The following is a 20465-nucleotide window of genomic DNA, read 5'->3' as shown; positions in this document are numbered from 1 at the left end:
ATTTTTTCACCCCCCAAAAATACATGTTCAAAGCACCACAACAGCACCCTGATAGTTCACAGACATGTCACATGGTATCAAACAGAAGTTGATAACTCAGCTCTGTAGAGTGGGTAATCATAATGAAGCAGTTCATTTCAAGCTGTAGATGCAAGATGCTCTTCATATTTGTGGCCACCAGATATCACCAACAAGCTTTGAGTATGAATTGTTTTTCAAAACAACTTTCAGAAAGATTAATTTGGTCACTGATAACCCTGAGTCTCTTATCAGTGTGCATTCAGTCCTGAACTGCCACTGATATTTTAGGTAACACCTACCATGTGAATGCTTTTTGAACACTGCAAAGAGAGATATAGTTTCAGTTTGATTGTTTTATAACAGGCTCAGCAATGGTATTCTCTAGAAAAAGTCAGCATAACGAAAATAAACTCCACCTAAACTTGGTTTATATCTGACCCAGATAGACTGCAGGTCATAACTTCTTACATGAAGTTCAGTTCACCTGACACTCGGACCTGATGCAACATGCAATCAAGGTCAACCGACCCTGTGTTCGTTGTGCTCCGTGTTTATCTGATAAATACACCAAGGAATGTGCAGCAATGAACGTTAGAAACTGATCAGACAGGTTCGCAGTGACTCGTTAATCATTGTCTCAGTTTTTGTTTCCTGCTCAGCTCCAGTAAGCCACTTCACTTTAACAGCGGCAGTTTGGATCACTGTGTCGAAGTCTGGGGTCTTTATCTGTGGTAAGTCTTTGTGTTTATTTGTTTGGTTGGTTTTTGAGTCAGAGAACAAACAAACATGAATGTTATAACAAAACACAAAAATTTGTTGTGAAAAACAAAAGGATTTTATTTCTAGATGCTACTGAACAAACTCTGAATAAAGTCAGACTGTTTTTCTCTGTCAAACTGTGAGCACATACAAGATAACAAATGTCTGTCAGTTGTTAAAACCTTACACAAAGCTCCAAATGTAGCAGCAAAGTGTGTGAAAAGCTGTATTTATGTTTATAAAGAACTGTTCTTGGAGACTCCAAGAACAAGACTTTGTCCCATCGAGGTGACTTAAAAGAAACTCTGAGCTTTCAGTTGTAGGTACTTATGTGCCTATAAGTTACACTGCTATGGAGCAGGTCATAGTCTAAGCTGATCTGTGTTCCTGGTGAGTGTTTGATGGGTCACCTCCAGTCTTGGCTGAGCCTTTGTGCTTTTCTTTAATGTATTTGCCAAATAGAGATAAAACACAGAGCTGACCTCAGCAGCAGGTTTCTCAGATTGTCTTAAGATAGCTACATAACCACAGGCTGCTGGTTATTCGTCTGCTGTTTACAGAGTGGGTGGAGTCAACTCACATGAATTGTTTCAGTTTCTCCTTTGAAAATGACTGCTTGATACAAACTCAGGAGCCAGCTGTCTGAAATGACTGAAAATGAAGCACTTTTACTAAGGTTACGTAAAATAAACATATGTACCTGTCTTTGTTGAACTGTGACAATCATCAGTTAACACAACTTTGCAGCTGTTTGGGGCAGAGTCCGTTTCCTCCTCAGAAAAAAAAAGTGGGCGTTTGGTTGATTTTAAGCTTTAGAGTCATCAGGTTTGTTCTGCACTCTGTCAATCAAACCTAGAGAGCTCACTTTTCTACTTTTAAAGGAAAATACTATCACAGCTGAAAGAGAGGGTGCACTAGCCCAAAGACTCATGGTTCACCCTGAAAAAAAAAACAGCAACAACTACAAAAACGATTATCCTGATGATGACCATTGTGATGTATACATAATAATCAGTGAGTTATATCCTTAAGAATGCTTAAAACACAAGTGGACTTTTAATTTATGAACGTGACCCCTCTTATTTGACAAAAATAATATTGTGACAAATATTTTCTCACATTGTTTCAACAAATCATAAAGTACTGCACAAATTACATATTACACAAATTATAGCATCCAAAAACTGGTGATATAGAAACAGCTCTCATTATGAAAGAGATTAAACAACTATTTGCTTGCATTGTAAAACTGATTTCAGGGCTGACTTCAAAAAGTCTAAAAACACATTTTGAATAATAATTTACAATAATTACTGAAAAGGGGAGAATATCAGGTGGAGGCTGCAGGTGCCAAAAAGGTAACCAAAAAAAAAAATACTGACAAAATTATATTTACACGTTTTAAAACAAACATTTTTCTTGTTCTTTTTCAGATTTTCAGAACAGCTTTATATTGAGAATGCCTCACTTTTGCAGTCAGGTGTCACTGCTCTCTGTGGCCTGTAAGACAGAATAAAATATTCTAAAATAAACAGGCACATATTTTTCACATAGCTTAAAACCCAGGCTTTCGTTAGTAAGCAAGATTTAATCAAGAGTTAATAGACATGTACATAACTTCACTCGCACCCTTACAACAGTACTAGTTTTTATCCACTACAGACTAATACAATATCTGTTTTAGGCCTGAATGTACTATGCATGGCAGCCACTGCAAATTAAATGCATTTCTCAGAATGAAAGAGGCTAACTTTCAATATAAGGAGGATACATAATGTTTAAAAGTCTTAAGCCACAACTAATTTCTTTATATTTTACTTGGGAAATTAGAAATAAGTGCAGCAATTTCTTGAAATATGTAGTGTAGAACCACAAGAATTCCAAACCACTGACAAGCACCTGGGGGAACCACATCAGCAGTATTAGCAGTCCTTTCTTGAAGGAGTGGTTAATTTTCACTTTGTACTTCTAATTCAAATGAGTAATTATAAAGTTAAAGGTATTCAAGATGAATTTTTAGGTGTTTCATTAGTGATGACAACTAACCCCTGGGATTGATATACAGGGATGTTATACTATAACAATTGTTTACAGTAAGTAGGAAAGGCCAAAGACCAGTAGTCTTACAATGGATGGCGGAATAAATATCTTCCTTGACTGTGAAGCCTGGGCCTTCACCTCCTCTAGAATTTACTGCAAAGTCTGATTCTGCTAAAAAACAAGAAGATTACATGGTTTACTTTAGTGGAGAAATGATACAGCAATCTGAAAACATTCCTATAAAAATATTTCAATAACATAAAATGATTAGGACTGCATTAGGAACTTTTGATTTCACTGGCATTTCAGTTTAACATCTTTAGTGACAGGATAAAGTTAAAGTTATTATCTTACAGTGGCTCTAAAAAGCAGTCAGTGGGCTGGTATCACAATATTGTAATTACTGGAAAAAAATTCTATATGCATTCAAAATACTAACCCAGCTGGCAACTGTGTTGGGCCCCACGTATGGTTAAAGTGGAGTACACAAGTTCATCTGAATCATCTGAAGAAGAAAAAAAAAACAGCTGTATATAACATAACCAGTTATAAATACTGATATTACCGACTTAACTTGTGCTTTTTCTGTCTGTGGATTTATGCTGTGGTTTGACATAAGACATGTTCAGATTAGCACAAACACCAGATGGGTGGAAAACAAAACCCTGAATATAACACATCGAGAGGAGGTAAAAATATGTATGCAGCACATCTCAAACATTACATGATGACACTTCAGCTTCCAAATTTGACTCAAATGATTCTAGAAGGTTAACCTGTTATAAATATTTAAAATATTTTAGTCTCTCAAATGAAGTGGCGCTTGTTAAAAAAAAGTGTTAATTCAGACATTTTGTGATTATCACACTGAGCTAAAGAGCAATTTAAATAAAATATCAAGTAAACTTCAATCTATCAACTATCAAATACTCTGCTTTGTGGCAACATATATAACAGAATAAAAAGAACCATGTCTTTCTAGCAATTGAAAAAAAATATATATCAGTTGACACAATGACACTATTTTGCTGCAAATCACTCACCTGCTTGATTGGCTTCAGCAGAGTGTGATGTCCTTGTTAGTATCCTTTGGAAAGGCCATGAACAGAAAAGCAGAAATCCTGACATGAATAAAAGACAAAGGGAAAGAAGATGAATTCAAATTTAGCTTTCTTCTTTAATACAAAATTAGATAAAAAAAGAAAACTGGAAGCTATTTCCTGGTTAATGTTTTGGTCGATCATTAACATAATCATAAAGAACACGGTTTATCAGAAAAACTACAAAAGTTAAAAAAACCTTTTTAAGTGTTAAGCCAATAAAGCAGTGAATTAAAAATAAGTAATCTATTCCAGAATTTTAGAGTCAAATCCAGTACCTGACTGCTACACGTTTCATACGTTGTGTTTCTTTGAGAGTCTTTTGCCTACAGTTTATAAAAGTGGCAGTCATTTTTACCTCTGCCTTTCTCTGTATGAAGAAATCGACCCAGCGCAGTCACCAGTATCATGATAAAAATGATGATGGCAGTCCAAAGCAGGGCGATGACATATTTGTCGTCAGAACCAGGACGGTGAGTCTCTTCATGAGGCAACGCTACAAATAGAATGTTTTTGTAGTTGAAAATTATGCATATCATAATAAATGAATAAAAAAATATGCAACAGTTATTGTTTAATGAGCACTTTTAAATTAAATTTGTGCCAATTAATATAAAGCATTCTCTCAGTTTTCACACGCCTTCTTTTTTTTTTCCTTCTGTAGTGAAAAAAAGAAAGCTGAACTTTTCTTCCAAGTTTCAAATTACTGGATCTGATCATGTGTCCTATACATTTACATTACTTTGCTTAAACCTTAATAATGAGGTATTTTGATTGAAGGATGTGTTGATATTATGACTCACCTTTCATGGCCAGCCAGCTTCCCAGTGAATATCCAACATGAGGGATGCTGCACTTGTAAAGGCCTTCATTGAGCTTGGAAAAATTGTTAATTTTTATGTTTTCTACAGCTACTTGTTCTAACTTGATGTCATCTTTGTAGAAAAATGCAAAGTTAGTAGAAGATGTCTTATTTCTGCAGAGAAGAGTAACACTGCTGCCTTCAGGTATAGCAAGAGTCAGACTGTCCAGGATCACAGAACCACCTGAGCAACATGTTTAAAACAAAGAATCACTTGTTTAAAAAATTACAGAAACATGTTTGTTATGTGGATTCCTGGTGTTAATATGTTGATTGATTGATTGATTGATTGATTGATTGATAGATAATACTTTATTCATCCCACGGGAAATTGGGTTAAGGCTGCCAACCGTGCCAGTGCCATCTTACCCTTCCGACCAGACATACATTACACAAACATCACATGGCGTTGACAGGTCAGAGAGTTATAACAATGGAAAATGCACAACATGACGAAAGATGAGGAGAAAAAAAACTCCCCCCCAGACTGAGCTCCAACAGGGAGATCAGTTTGAGAACAGAAAAAAACACCTCAGCACATGAATCATCACATCTCACAACATAGAAGACATAAGCTTCGAAGGCATTTAGAGGGCATGGGGGGGGGGGGGGGGGGGGGGGGGGGTGAGTGCAGGTCTGTGTCAGTGTGCATGCGTATGACAACAATCCTGTTATCATGGAAGAATATTTGTTGTTCCAGTCAGCTTCGACCTTGGTAGGCCTTCAGCTGGTGCCAGTGGGATAGAGTGAAGATGGTGAATGTTTGGGTTTAGTGCAATTGGGCTAATGTCCATCACTGGTCACCAATTCTCTCAATTCCCATTGTTCTTCTCCAAGATCTTATCCATATTGCTGAGTAATATGAATACTCACAGCCCTGCCAATCGTCTATCATGTCGGCCAGCCTTGTGGGATTTTGAACAGCTGAAGCTGTACTTCGATAAACCAGAACTCTGTTATTGTGGTTCCGAATTGGTAGATGTCGTTCAATGTCCTCCATTGACAGTGTCGCCAGACACACAACGCAACTGACCATCGAGTATCTGGCAGCAACCGTCTCCACAGGACAGTTGGGCTCTCCCAAGCCCAGGAAGGTGTCAATTCCATTACGCGACCAGTTGATCAAATCCATAATTCTTTAGGTTTTAGAGAACAAGACTGAGAAACTCTTTGAGGGTTAGTGAATAAGCGAGACTATACAAAAGACATGAGAAGCCAAGCAGGAAAGATAAGGGGGAGAGAAGGAGAAAAGTGCGACCGCCTCCGTCAAGAGCCGATTACGGCTCTGGAAAGATTATGTAAAATTCTAGTTTGATAAAGAGAAAAATACACTTTACTAATATGCACAACAATACAGGGTTCAAAAACATCCAGATAATACTCTTAACTGGCAGAAGGCACACATGATGCAAGTAACTGCGTGCTCTTTTCATAAATAAACACACATATATAAATATATAAATACATGAATAAGTAAAAAGCAAATTGATTTGCAGTATAAATCAGATTTAATACACATACCGGTGACTGTGATGTTGATAGTATTACTTCTCTTTCCTCCTTTAGCCCCACACCAGTACTCTCCACTGTCTCCTTGATAGACTTTATCAAACACACAGGACGACCCTGATGATGTCTTCTTTGTTATACATGCTGGATTAAATGTTTCATTATTTCTAAACCCTCTCAGCTGAGTGGAGCCATCACAATGCAAAGACACAGATTCATACTCAAAGTGCTGCAGTCTGTTTGGTGTAACACGAGGGATAGCTGCATCTGAAATTAAGAATTTATTTGTTACCTATTGACTTGTTAAAACAGAAACTGTGTAAATGCTTTTTTCTTTCTTTTTTTAAAACTAAAATGCCTTCAAAGATAATTTAGTAATTCAACATTAAGAAATCACTTCACCTTAAAGTCAACAGTTAAATTTATCAATAAGAAATGCAAAATGGAAGAGCCTGATATTTTAGGCACATACAGAACACGTTTTAGCTAGTTTGTTGTTTATAAAACAAGAATGAATGAGTTCTAAATAAATTATTACACAAAAAATAAACTCACCCTCATCCCAAGTGCAGCTTTTCTGAACTTGTGTTTCCAGCAGAATAAATTCAACCATCACTTGAAAAACAAAGAAAAAATAAGTCCTTAATGTTTTTCCTTACAAATAATCTATAACTAATATATAAACTCATACAAAAAAATGAGACTTAGTACTTACTTATCCTGAAGCACAGACTTGTGACTGCCATGTTGCCTACTTGACTCAGTGTTAGGCTGAAATACATATGAAGTATTTGAGGCCTTCCTCTTCCTGTGCAGAGTTAGAGACACACTCATTGTGGCCTCAGTCTATAAACAACCACTGCTGGGGTTTATGCCGTCCTTTCCCTTTAAATACTTACTCTACTTAAGTAGTAGTAAGAGTTTATTCATAGTGCATATCACAGACATAACAATCACAATGTGCTGAACAACAATCACAACACAATATAAACAAAGAAACATATTAAAAACAAAATTTAAGGTGAATACAAATAACAAAAGAATGTTAGCAGAAGGCCTGATTAAACAAAAAAGTTTGTAACTGTTTATTGTTTTAGCAGTGTCAGCTAATCGGAGTTGGAGCGGTAAACTGTTCCAGAGCCTTGGTGCCACAGATTGAAAAGCTATGTCCCCCTTAGTCTTCAGTCTTGTACGAGGCTAATAGATTATGAGCTTGTAAGGGAAGACTGCAAGCAGCAGTGTGTTGGACAAGAAGTTGAGATAAATAATATGGAATTGTTCCTTTAGTGCTCTGTATGGAAGTGTGAAAATTTTATAACTATTTCTAAAATCAATTGGGAGCCAATTTAAAGAAAATAAAATACAGGCAATGTGAGCTTGCTTCCCAAAGTATGTCAGGAATCTGGCTGAAGCATTCTGTATTGCTTAGAGGCGTGACAGATTATTGTAATGTAGTGATGTGTCACAAACGAAATGGCTCTTAGAGCCGGATCTTTGACGTGAATGACGGGAGCCGGCTAATTATCATGAGCCGTGTTTTTTTTTTCTTCTTTCTCTCACCCTCTCTCTCGCACTTTTTCCGCTTCACTCCCCACGCGAGCCTTGTGCTTTGCGCAGGTCCATATGACAGAGAATGTGCATCTTCTTTATGTTTTCATATTTTAATTTATATTTAATTGTGTTGTGGTTTTGTAGTGTTTTGTGTTGTTTCATTTAAATTTCTTTTAGAGGAAAAAGCTGAAAATTTAAATAGTTAAAAGTTGAATTGTGAATAGTTGGTTTTTGTATTACAGTGGAACCCTGACTTACGAAATTAATCTGTTACCGAGGGTCTTTTGTAAGTCAAAAATTCTCATAAGTCGAAGCACCCATTGCGGGTTTTGAGTGAGGGGATGCTGAACAATAGGCTACTATTGGTAACTAGAACAACATTACGTCATTCAAGTGGAACAGCAAAGCGCAAGTACGGTATTTGTAAGTCGGGGTTCCACTGTATATGATTTATTTATTACATTTTATGCGGAGTGAATAAATAAAAGTATATTTACGGTGGCCCCTAGAGACAAAACACGTACAAACTCCAAAACATGTACAAACCCTGAAGCACGTATGAACTCTGAAGCACGTAAAAACTCCAAAACACCTACAAAACACAACAGAAGTGCTCCCGGATGCTAGGCACAGTGTTGAGCTCTTTTTACCTATAGTGCATAATTTTATATTATTGTAAACAGTGATGGGAATAACGGCATTACAAGGAACGGCGTTATTTTTTTCAGTAACGAGTAATCTAACTAATTTCCTATCGTTACAACGCTGTTACAGTTACTAACAAGAAAACGCGGTCCGTTACTATTTCTCAACAAACAGACGGTTGAAGCTGTGTTCAGTTTACCGCATCTTATATCAGTTGCACGGAAGTAGCTGATTACGTAAGTGGTCAGGACGCTACAGCTTTAAGCAGCTGCGCGCACTCCCGTGGACGGTAATCACGATCACTGTCCAGCACAACACCTGGAGCTGAGGGGGAAAAACAATCGCATGAGGGCTGCTGTTTGACTGAGGAAGAATGAAGTAGCCGTGATAAGCCAATCACGACCACTTAAAGACAAAGCAACAAGGTGATAGATACCAGTTTATAAATTGTGTTGATAGGCCATGTAAAACCAGAGTCATGATAAACAATATATGCGTGTGTTTTTCCTCAATAGTTTTGTCACGTTTACTGTCTAAGGACAGAGCTAGCAAGCACTCTCTGCTTATGACCCAAAACAAAACAAAACAAAACAAAAACAAGGGAAGTTTTAGGAGTGACAGCGAGAGAGAGCGAGTTTTGAGATGTGAGAGATTTGTGACGTTTAGCATGTTTGGGGTGTGTAGTTAATGTGTAGTGTTGTGGATAGTTTTGTGTTGTGTGTCAGAACAATGAGGCGACTGCTGTCTCCAGGTAGAAACAGACGTGATACACCTGCTGCTGTCAGACCTGCAGGTATCAGGCTGTGATGTTCTCCTTTATAGTGGACAGAAATTATGTTTTTGGAGTGGCACAAATAATTGGGGTGGCATCTTATTGAATGCAGTACACCTGATTGTTCTGTAAATAGTTTGAAATGGTTATTTAAAAAAGGTAAATGGATGCAAATAACTTTGTTGTTTGCAAAACTTGTGCATAGGATTTTAAAATTGACAATTTATATTTGCATTTAAAGTTATGAAATATTATTCATTAAACATGTTTGTGGTTGTTACAGTAAAAAATATAACTTTTTCTACTCGGATTTTATGGTTTTTGTCTGATTTTAGATCAATTGTGTTAATACAGTATGTCAGAATGAAAACATAAATTCAGACATGTGAGGTTGCATTTTGTCCAAAACTCAAACGGAGCAGTGGCGGAAGAACGCAGAGTGGCAGAGTTTGAAATATTACTATTTCTTGATCACAAAATACTTTTAAGATATTTTCAGGTGAGAACGTTGCTGTGCAAACTTCAAATATCTGCTTGATTTTTCAAGACATCACATATTTGCAAAAGTGCTCTAATGTTTCGGGAGATGCCTGTTACCCACCAGCTTAAACGTGCTGCTGTTGTTTAGCGCAACATCCACTGGGTTCCTCTTTCTAGCACAAAGTGGACAATAAACAAACAAGACAGAATAGCTTATCATTTGCTGATATACACTGTCTTGCACAGCCATCAGCTGTGCAGTCAGCTGTTGGTTAACAGGCATCTCCAAAAACATTAGAGCCCTTCTGCAAGTATGTGATGTCTTGATAAATTGAGCAGACATTTGAGCAATTGCAAATACCAACAACTGAGCGAGAGGGGCTGTTATTGTGTGTGAATATGGATAATCACAAATACTCAAATTCATTTCTGGCATGCAGAATTGAATTTTGTTCTCTCAAATTAAACTTTTTGCTCAAAATAATTTTTTGCTCAACATGCAACATTTGTGCTTTTAAATCATTTTTTTTTTACGTGCGCTCAGAATAGAGGCACTAAAATAATGCTATAATCTCTTAAGTGCAAATGCATGAATGTCTTCTACTTCAGAGGAGAAGACTAAAGAAATTTAGAAATGTTCCTTAAATGAAAGAGACAGGAAGATCGATTTTATATGTGAGTCCTAGGTCAAGGAGTAATCAGATGCTATACCAAGATTATTACCACTTGTCTTTGCAGATAAGCAAAAAGAAGCAATCACTTGACTGATCCTTGAGTGTAAATCGGGTAGAGCTATAATCATGGTTTCGGTGTTGTCAGAGTTTAAAACAAGGGAATTTTTTGGTAGCTGGTCACTAATCCAGCAACAACCCTAACCCTAATCCAAACAATGAAGTAGGTTGAACTGCCTATCCTAGCCTGTCCTAGCTGGACAACCCAACTGGTGAGGTTTAAAAGACATGTACAATTAAATGTCATTACCATAAAATGGTCAAACAGAGAAAAGAGAAGGATTAAATGATGCCGGCTTCATGAAGCATGTCAAATGAGAATAATAATGGACCTAGGATTGAACTCTGAGGGACCTCACAGGTCAAACAAGCAGGGTAGGAGGAGAACCTGTTCACCCTAATAGAGAATGTCCTTCCAGATAAATAGGAGAAACGCCATTCAAGGGCTGAACCAGAAACACCAGTCAAAACCTTAAGCCTATTAAGTAAAGTATTATAATTGACTGTATCAAAGGCACCCATGAGCAGTGTTGTTCAAGTTATTTGAAAATAGTAATTAGTTACTAATTATCAATTACTTCTTAAAGAAAGTAATCTGGTTACGTTACTGATTAATTATTTTCAAAAGTAATTAGTTACTTTATTACTATTGCTGTTGTGCACGGGAGGAACCGTCTCTGCTCAAGCCCGTAGACAGCATGCAGAGGGACCTGATTTGCCCGAGCTGGAGGGCAGCGTGCCAGAGGGGCTTGCCTAGCCCATGTTGAAGTCACCGTTCCATCCCATCCAACGGCGGGCTCACCAGAAGGGAGAACTGCTTCGTTTCTGCCAGGGGTGAGCACGTTGTGTGGTCCTGCATGCCGGCCACCTGCCAAGCCATCTGTGAGCCTTGGCTTACGTCCTCTTCTGCTGCAAAGCTAAACTTTCCTTTTCAACATTGTCAGTGGACACACAGTCGCCCCCCCCGTCGCTGGTCCATAGGCTGGGGACACCGATCTTCATGGCCAATTCATGGCCTCCCTAGTGGTCTGAGGGTATGCCAGAATCTCTTTTTCAAAAGTCTTTTTCAATGGCCTCTATGAACTCCTCCCACACCCGAGTTTTTGCTTCAGCCTGCCTATCAGCTGGCTCCGAAGTGCACAAGGTAACCAAGCCCAATAGGAATGCTAAGTGAATTAGGTTTTTTTAACATAAGAAGATAGGAATACTGCTCGTCTCCAATGTATAGTTATCCTAAAAATATAGCTGTCACTTTGTGATACATATATGGTATGCCAATCTGACAATGTATGATGAGTGGCACTTGCATTCGTGCTCTGCTTTCTCTGGCAAGATTTCAGAGATGTACCTGAATGGCAGCAACTGAGGTCGAGGTCGATCCTGTTCTCTGGTGGCGGGGGGAAAACAAACCCTTTTGCTGAGTCGGGAAACGATCCATGTCAAATTTGATCACCCATAGTGGATGACAATTATATGTCTGCAACGATGTGACACCGGACATAAATGTAAAAGCAATACTGATTAAACATTTTCAAATAAACAATAACATAGACAGAGCAAGAGACAGAACCAGGTCAAACATAGGTGCCATATATTCGTCTCAAGAACTGGCTTTGAGTCAAGATTTGAAAATGATGAGGTTAAAGTTTTATTCCAATAATTGATGTACCGAAAAAAAGACAAATTTAAGCTACTGTGACATGACCAATTAGTTTCTTTCATTTTGGGCCCCCCATGTTTAGCTTTTGAGTCGTGGATAAGAAGCTTAAATGGAAAGTTCAAAATGGTGACTTCTCTCTAATGCCACACTTTCTAATGCCAGGATTCTGTCATCTAATGCTAACAAAGCGTGTTTAGAAATTCATATCCGTGAATTGTTACCATACTATGCCAAAAAGAAAAAACATACTAACACTGAACTATAAAACTGATGCACAGACTTTGTGATTGTACTGTAACTTTAATGCAGCATTATCAGCAATATATTATTATTGCAAATAATTTAATGAAAAGTTAACCAAGATCAAAAACACTGTAGGCAAAACCAAGTAAGGTAAAGGCCAGCCGACAGCTTTTTGCTAAAAGTAGCGTAGTCAACTAAAGGTCACTTATTTAGCTCTGAATTCAAATAAAATTTAACTATGTACTCCACCTACATCATGTTGATGTTACCTTCCACCACTACAATAAAGACAAGAAATGAACAGCAACTGTACAACAGAGAGTTCTCTTATTTCAAATTTTCAATTTCAGCCCCTCAAGTTAATTCACCTGCCGTTTTGCCCCCTGCACTATTATAGCAGACTTAACAACAACTCCATGAGAGCTCATAAGGTGGAAAGACAGCAAAGAAACAGTCTTGTTGTTCATTTGAATTTTTGATGTAGTTCTATTTGTTTTATAACAGTAATCAGTTACCTCGCAACAGGCTCTAGGTTCTTGAGTAAGATTTTACAGACACATATATACCCTGGATGTTTCAGGGTGACTTAGCAATGATTTACTAAGTCAGATTGTGTGTTCTTTTAAAATGAGTGCCACTGCAGCAGGTATGTTGTATTTTTATTTAAAAAAATTTCATGTCTAATTTATATCTTACCAAATATCTTGTCTAAAGTACCATCTCATACAAAATACATCTAATACATCTTCTAGTACTGAGTACCAGGCATTCGAATTGAATGTGAAATTATGAAACTGACTTGGCCATATGTTATTGTTTTATTAGTGACTATTTCTTTGAATTATTCTTTTTTTTTTTTTCATTTCAGAGCTGAATAATTCATCAGATGGCTGGACTCTCCTTTTATTCTCTCAGTAACTGCATTCTGCATGTCCTTCTTGTACATTATTGTAGGTAACCTCTAATATAAGATCACAATTATTATTGTGTGTGCGTTTTTAATTAGTGGCTCAAATTGTCTTGTTTAAATGGCACATATACATTTTTCATTACTTTTTTTTTCTTAAGAGGTGTAATTTTGGTAACTATATTTAAATAATGTATCTACATTGTAACTAAATGTGACATCATTAAATTACATGTCATGATGAAAAATATGCAGAGGTTAATTTTTCCAAAGAATTAACATATTTGTTGTAAAGTATTAAAGTATTTTGAAAATTAAAATGTCAGCATAAATAAATTCATTATCTGATCTTTTCTTCTCAGGTCAGTCTCGGTTGATTGGTCCAAATCAGCCAATTACTGCAACAGCTGGAGAAGACATCACTTTGCCATGTCACCTGGTACCAGGAGAAAATGTTGCTGCGATGACTTTGGAGTGGACAAGACCCGACCTGGACCCCAGATTTGTGTTTCTGTGGCGTGCAGGTCAGGACCTCATAAATATGAAAAACCCCTCCTACATAGGTCGATCATCATTGTTCACTGATGAGCTGAAACATGGAAACATTTCACTGAAACTGTGCAAAGTAAAACCTGCAGATGAAGGCAGATACAGATGTCACATCCCAGACAAGAATGAAGAAGCTTTTATTGATCTTGTGGTCGGTAAGTGAACGAATTATATACATTGTGAGTACAAAGTGCAGTTAAATTAGGTTGAATCAACACAGTTTTGAGTTATTGATTGTTACTCAAGCTGGGAAATGAATTATAATTATTATATGAAAATATTTACTATATGATTATTGACCAAATAAAAAAAAATCTGAATTATCATTAAAAAATGAGGCAGCGCGAATGAAGTTTGTATCAGATATCCATTATTCAAATATTATCTTTACATTTGGGCAAATATATTTTTATTGATTTGTATTACTGATCAGTATTTTAAATTGTACATTTCATCCAGCATCGAGTGCTGTTTCCTCACCTGTCATCAGCTTAGAAGGGATTGACAGAGACAAGACAGGAGTGGTGTTAGAGTGTAAATCTGAAGGTTGGCACCCAAAGCCTGAGCTGCTGTGGTTGGACGGTGAGGGAAACCTCCTCTCTGCTGGACCTACAGAGACCCTCAGAGGTCCTGATGACCTCTATACTGTCAGCAGCAGAGTGACTGTGGAGAAGAGACACAGCAACAACATCACCTGCAGAGTCCAACTGAAGCAAATCAGCAAGAGCAGAGAGACACACAAACATGTTCCAGGTAAATATCGTTTAAAAAATGTATGATATGCTTAATTCAGCCTAAATCAAAATCTGTTGAAATAACATGTAATTCTGTGTTTATTGTTTCAGATGAATTCTTTGAGCTCACATCCTGTTCTGCTGCTCCCATTGTTATTGGTTTGGCTGTTAGTTTGGCTGTAAGCATCATCTTGATTTTGATTGGAGTCTTTTTCATCTGGAGACAAAACAAAACAAGTAAGACACAAATTGATTCACCATGCTGTCTAAATTAATATCTCAAGTTATTCTAACAGGTTTTGAAGCAAAGTGTAAATTACACTTATTTTTTATAAGCAGCTAAACATCATTGTGTGTTATGAGATAAGGCACAATATACAGTATGCACTTCATCATTTAGTTTAAAATGAGATGATTATATGCTGCGTTATCATTTTAGCTCAAGAGAACATCATATTGTAATCTTGTCTATGCTTTTAACAGATGTCAGGAGAGCTCACTGTGATGCATGTAAAGAACAAGAAACAGCAAACCGCCCTGAAAGTGACAAAACTGAAAGAGACCAAGAGCAAGATAAGCTCATGTTACAGGACATCGTTGCAGTGAGTGATATGAACGAAACACAAGAAAATGAACAGACAGAAAATTTTGAAAAATAAGCAGGATATTACATGTATATGGGGAAGAAAGAGTGTGAGTGGAAAGAAAAGAGAGAAAATGAAAATGGCACAAATAAAAAGAATATATGAATAGCATGTCCAGGGTTAGCTAACAGTGAAATAAATCTTTTAGAGCAATTATACATGACAGAGAAATAGTTACCATCTTCTGATATAAGAACAGATGATATTTTTCTGCCGTCCTGATATTCACATCTTTTGTTTTGTCATGTGTCATTGTGCAGTTTGTTATGCAGGATCTCACAACAGAACTTTTTCTATTTTCTCTAAGTCTGGAGCACTTCCCAAAACTCAGCAACTGATCACTCTTAATCTCCACATTTTCTCATGAAGAAGAGTCCAGAGTTCTTCTGTAACTAAAAAGCCATATTTCCACAAATCCACAAAAGATACAACTAAAATCACATGTATTCACTTTTAAATTAAAAACCTTAATGTTAACATGTTTAAGCTATAGAGGCAGGATGGTGGTTAGCATAGTTGCAACAACACAGTCCTGGGTTCATACTGTTAATTTCTTAAATGAAAACTGTTAAAGTTTGCATATTTTGTCATAAGCTAAAGAGAACATTTGATAAAAGCACTGACACTTTATAGATGAGAGATAATAAAATTAATTCAGTCAGTCTTCAGTTTGATTTTAATATTTTATTCTTGCTCTCATATACAGTTACCTTAGTTTAGGGTCAGTTAGAGGTCAGATTCTCTGTGCGAGCTCTTTTCAGAAAGAGAGATTTGAAACAAAACACAAGTGCCTCAATGGTTTTCAGACTGCTATGGTTTAACAGTCCTTAAAGATGTTATAAAAAAAATATGAGCATGAGTAAAACATTTAAAAAATGCAAAAAATGTTGGTGTGCTTTTCAGGCTGAACATTTGTGTTGATCTGTTTGTCTGTTAGTGTGAGAAAAACCATCATGCAGCTGAGGAGAAGCTGAAAGAGGCTCATCGGCAACTGGAGAAGAAAGATGCAGAGATCAGCAACATGAAGAAAGAAGTAAACACACAGATAAACATCCACATTTCCATTATGTTGACTCATATTCATTAACAGAAACCTTATCCTAACACTAACAAACAAATGCACAGATTTACATGTATGCATTAGTTTCTATTTTGTCCTCAAAAGAAAGTAATCCAAACTCCAGTCGGGCAAAAGCAGATTTATTATCCAATGAAATGAGTGATGAACAAACACACTGCCAAACAACAGACACAATGTGCTACAGCTGGAAACATTCATGTTCCTAATGACAGCAGCACTCACTGTTCGGCCACACCCATAGTAAAGTTAAGGCTAAACCGTTGTGTTGATCTGTTTGTCTGTTAGTGTGAGAAAAACCAACATGCAGCTGAGGAGAAGCTGAAGGAGGCAGATGAAAAACTGAAAGCGGCTCATCGACAACTGGAGAAGAAAGATGCAGAGATCAGCAACATGAAGAAAGAAGTAAACACACACAGACTGTTGTTTTGAACACTTCAGCACAAACACATTTATTTACTGGGACCTCGCTCTGTCCTCAACCATAAACAAACAAACATGCAGCACATTTACATGTATTTTACACTTTATTAATGCTTAAAAAGAAAACAAAAACCCAAACTCAGTGTGTAAAAACAGATTTATATTAAAAACACAGACAAAGACTCTACTGTCTGTTATCTAAAGAAAAAACAGGAAGACGACAAGAACCAATGTCGTGTCGTCTTCTTGAGAAACTGGACAGTGAATAAAAACTGGAGATCGAATCAAACACTGTTTCTCATAGGCTCAAATATCTTGTCCATCTCTCCCTCTCGCACACACTAATCTGCTTATGTTGTCTCTCTCTCAGCCAGACACAAGCAAACCACCTCCTGAGAAATCTCAGACCAGTTTTGAGGAACAGAATAAGAGCGACTCAGCCAATCACAGCTCAAAGACAGGTGACATCACGTTGGTCGAGGTCGAGAAAAATGGCAGCTATATCTTTCTGAAAAACACTTCCAGTGAGGTACTGCTGCTTGCATGCTGATGAACAATGAGTACTACCTAAACACAAACCACATGTTCCATGTATTCAGAAATATTTTAAAAAGGTCCTTTTCACTTATGTGGACGTAACACACTCATTTATAAACACTTTGGATTTAACACACACTGAACTTTATTATTGCCTCATTCATTTTCCCCCTTTTTTATTCTCTTGTTTTCCTTTTACAGAATAAACTTTTGTCAGGTTGGAAGTTAAAACTACAGATCAACAACAGAGAAAGTGCCACATACGAATTTAAAGAAAACTTTATACTGAAAGCTGGAGAGACACTCCTTGTGAGTCTCTGTGTTACTAGATTTTTCGTTCAGTCTCTCTTATTGTTACTTTTAGCTTGGACATCTGTGACCTTTTTATTGGTTACATTTACAGTTACGGCAAGATGCTGTCAAGAAGCCAATTAAAACTGATGCTGACCTGCTGTGGATGAACATGGTCAGCTGGAACATTGGAGACGACGTGAAGATCGACCTCATCAGCAACACTGGAGAAGAACAGATGCTGTTTAAAAACAAGATCATGTAAAATAATCAGAGTCACTTTTCTGAGGGATAAATTAAATAAGAGCATTATTACATTTTATATATTTCATATTATTTTATGTCAGTTAAACATTTTGTGTTTTTATTGAATTAAAAATATGTAAATAAAAATATCTTTAAAAAGGAGTCTTTATTATTTAGAGGTGCATCACAAATGTAGTTTAACTGCAATGATGTGGGCAATGGTGAGACTTTGCTGTGTGTTTTAAAGCTGAAGGTACATGAGTGAGAACTTCACAAAGAGAAAATCTTACAAGATCTCAAGATCTTTTTTTCTGTTTTACTTTGAAAGGTGATTATTATTTTTTTTTTTTTTAAATCATAAGTCACAGCGACTACTCCCTAGTTGACTATTTGCATTAATTTTTTTGTTTTCCATGTTTGTTTTTGCTCTTCTTTCTGGGCTACCAAAGAAAAGTTTTAGAGGTCTACAGATGGTGCAAAATGCAGCTGCTCACATTTTAACAAGAACTGGGAAATTTGAGCACATTAGCCCTGTTCTGAGATCTCTGCATTGGCTACCTTGTCAGGTTCGAGCAGATTTTAAGGTCCTGCTGCTCACCTACAAGGCTTTAAACGGACTGGAACCTTCATACCTCTCCGACCTTTTACATCTTTACGTTCCATCCCGTGCTCTCCGATCTCAGGACTCTGGCCTTCTAAAGGTTCCTAGAGCCAGAAAAAAGACAATTGGAGAGCGTGCTTTTCCTTTTCGTGCCCCGTTTCTGTGGAAGAAGATGTTAGGCAGGCATGCTCCGTGGAGGTTTTTAAAACTAAGCTGAAGACACATTTGTTCACCTTATCTTACAAGTCTTAATTCTATGGCTTTTAGTTTTTTAATTCTTACTGTTTTTAACTTGTATTGTGTCTTTTACGTGTATTGCTATGTATCGCTTTTTATTATTATTATTATTTTTTTTATCTCTTTTGTTTTAAACAGTTGTACAGCACTTTGTTTGAAAGCGCTTTATAAATAAAGTTATTATTATTATTATTTGTTGTATTCATCCACGACACCTTAAAGGCCGGTCCATGACAATATTGTCGGACATCAGAATCAGAATCGTTTTCATTGGCCATGTATATGTGCAGACACATACAAGGAATTTGGCTCTGGTAGATGGTGACTCTCAAACACAGCAATGTAAATCTCACACACACACACACACACACACACACACACACACACACACACACACACACACACACACACACACACACACATGTGTCTATATATACATTACACATGCATACATATACATACACAAACATACACAATGCTGTGTAAACCAAGTATAAATAACCAATCTAAACTTATATACATAGAATACAGGATGACAGAAATGAAATGAGGTGGAATGACAGACAGGTCAACTGTTTAGAAGGGAGATGGCGAGGCGAAAGAAACTGTTCCTATGTCAGGTGGTCCCGGTCTGCAGGCTTCTGTACCGTCTGCCAGAGGGCAGCAGGTCAAAAAGTCTGTGTCCACGGTGTGAGGGGTCTGTGATGATTTTCCCTGCCCGTTCCCTGGTTCTTGAGAGGTACAGGTCATGGATGGAGGGCAGGGGGTCGCCGATGATCCTTTCTGCTGCTCGTACAGTCCGCTGCAGTCTGCTCCTGTCCTGTTTAGTGGCTGCATGATACCAGACTGTGATGTGTAGAAAAAAAATCTAGGATATATTCATTTAAGAATATAAAAATTATTATAACTATATAATTATATAATTATTATATATTATTATAACTATTAGGAAACTATGAGGAAAAACTGTGCTGGATCTTTGGGTCTTATCGTCCACCACACTGACATTGTGTTGTGGAAAAATAAATCAAAATGATTTTCTGACATTTATTTACACAGAGTAATAACCTTGAACACAGTTTACAATTAGTGTGTTTTCAAATCGTCACTGATCATTAGTTCAAGAAAGTTACAGCCACATACAAAAACATAAATTTTCTATTACATTTCTACACTTTTGAGTATTATTAAGAATGTTTAATACACTGCAAACCCCAACAGTCTACCAGACTTATAAAGTTTGTGGATACAACAATTGAAATGCGTCACAAAGTTGAAACAACTTAAAACTTTTCTGTTCTCTTAATGATTCAAACAGTTATAATTGTACATGGCTTAGAAGTTAAGAGTAAATACTGCTTTTTTAATTATGATTTTTGAGTAAATGTTTTTTTTTTCGAGCTCCGCATTTGTACGTCAAGTACGTCATGACGTTTTCTCTCTAACCTGAACGAAGTTGACAGAAAATTCTGTTCAACATGGCTGCCCTTCTCGAGCGACTGGAGAGCACATTTGGAGAAACTTTTAAATCATGCTTTTTATTTGATTTTTGCTTCTAATGTCTCTGTAAAGTACTTTGAATCACCTTGTTGTTGAATTGTGCTATACAAATAAATTTGCCTTGCCTTGCCTTGTAAGTAAAACTGAACCTTCGTTATGTGTATTTTTTCCGTAAAAAAGCAAGTATATTAATATGTTGCAGCCATTAACTTGTTTTCGAATGCGCCGCTGTGTTAAACAGCACAGACCCAGGTAGTGAATTGTTGTTCGCTGTTGTTCGCGCTCTTTTTCAAACCGATGATGTCGTCAGTTTTACAGTTTTAACCGATTAAAACACAGTTTTAA

General features: G+C 36.9%; 1 protein-coding gene across 3 annotated transcripts; it reads left to right on the top strand.

Annotated features, from left to right (window-relative positions):
* The first annotated feature begins 669 nt into the window (after nucleotides 1-669).
* On the top strand, nucleotides 670-18593 carry LOC308386088 (butyrophilin subfamily 3 member A2-like). Of its 3 annotated transcripts, XM_080865395.1 has the most exons (12): nucleotides 713-752; nucleotides 4301-4393; nucleotides 13242-13323; nucleotides 13643-13984; nucleotides 14289-14582; nucleotides 14675-14800; nucleotides 15047-15165; nucleotides 16145-16240; nucleotides 16574-16690; nucleotides 17079-17237; nucleotides 17447-17554; nucleotides 17649-18593. In XM_080865395.1, exons 3-12 carry the CDS (start codon nucleotides 13260-13262, stop codon nucleotides 17799-17801), a joined length of 1578 nt encoding a protein of 525 aa, XP_080721521.1. In that variant the 5' UTR covers nucleotides 713-752; nucleotides 4301-4393; nucleotides 13242-13259; the 3' UTR covers nucleotides 17802-18593. The 3 variants fall into 3 exon arrangements, with proteins under 3 accessions (XP_080721520.1, XP_080721522.1, XP_080721521.1); XM_080865394.1 differs by lacking the exon at nucleotides 4301-4393 and having other exon boundaries at nucleotides 670-752; nucleotides 17649-18592; XM_080865396.1 differs by lacking the exons at nucleotides 4301-4393; nucleotides 16145-16240 and having other exon boundaries at nucleotides 670-752.
* The last annotated feature ends 1872 nt before the right edge of the window (nucleotides 18594-20465 follow it).

The sequence above is a fragment of the Rhamphochromis sp. 'chilingali' genome (assembly GCF_963969265.1).
Source record: "Rhamphochromis sp. 'chilingali' genome assembly, chromosome: 1".
In the NCBI taxonomy this organism is placed as follows: domain Eukaryota; kingdom Metazoa; phylum Chordata; class Actinopteri; order Cichliformes; family Cichlidae; genus Rhamphochromis; species Rhamphochromis sp. 'chilingali'.
This window is presented reverse-complemented; position numbering and strand designations above follow the sequence as displayed.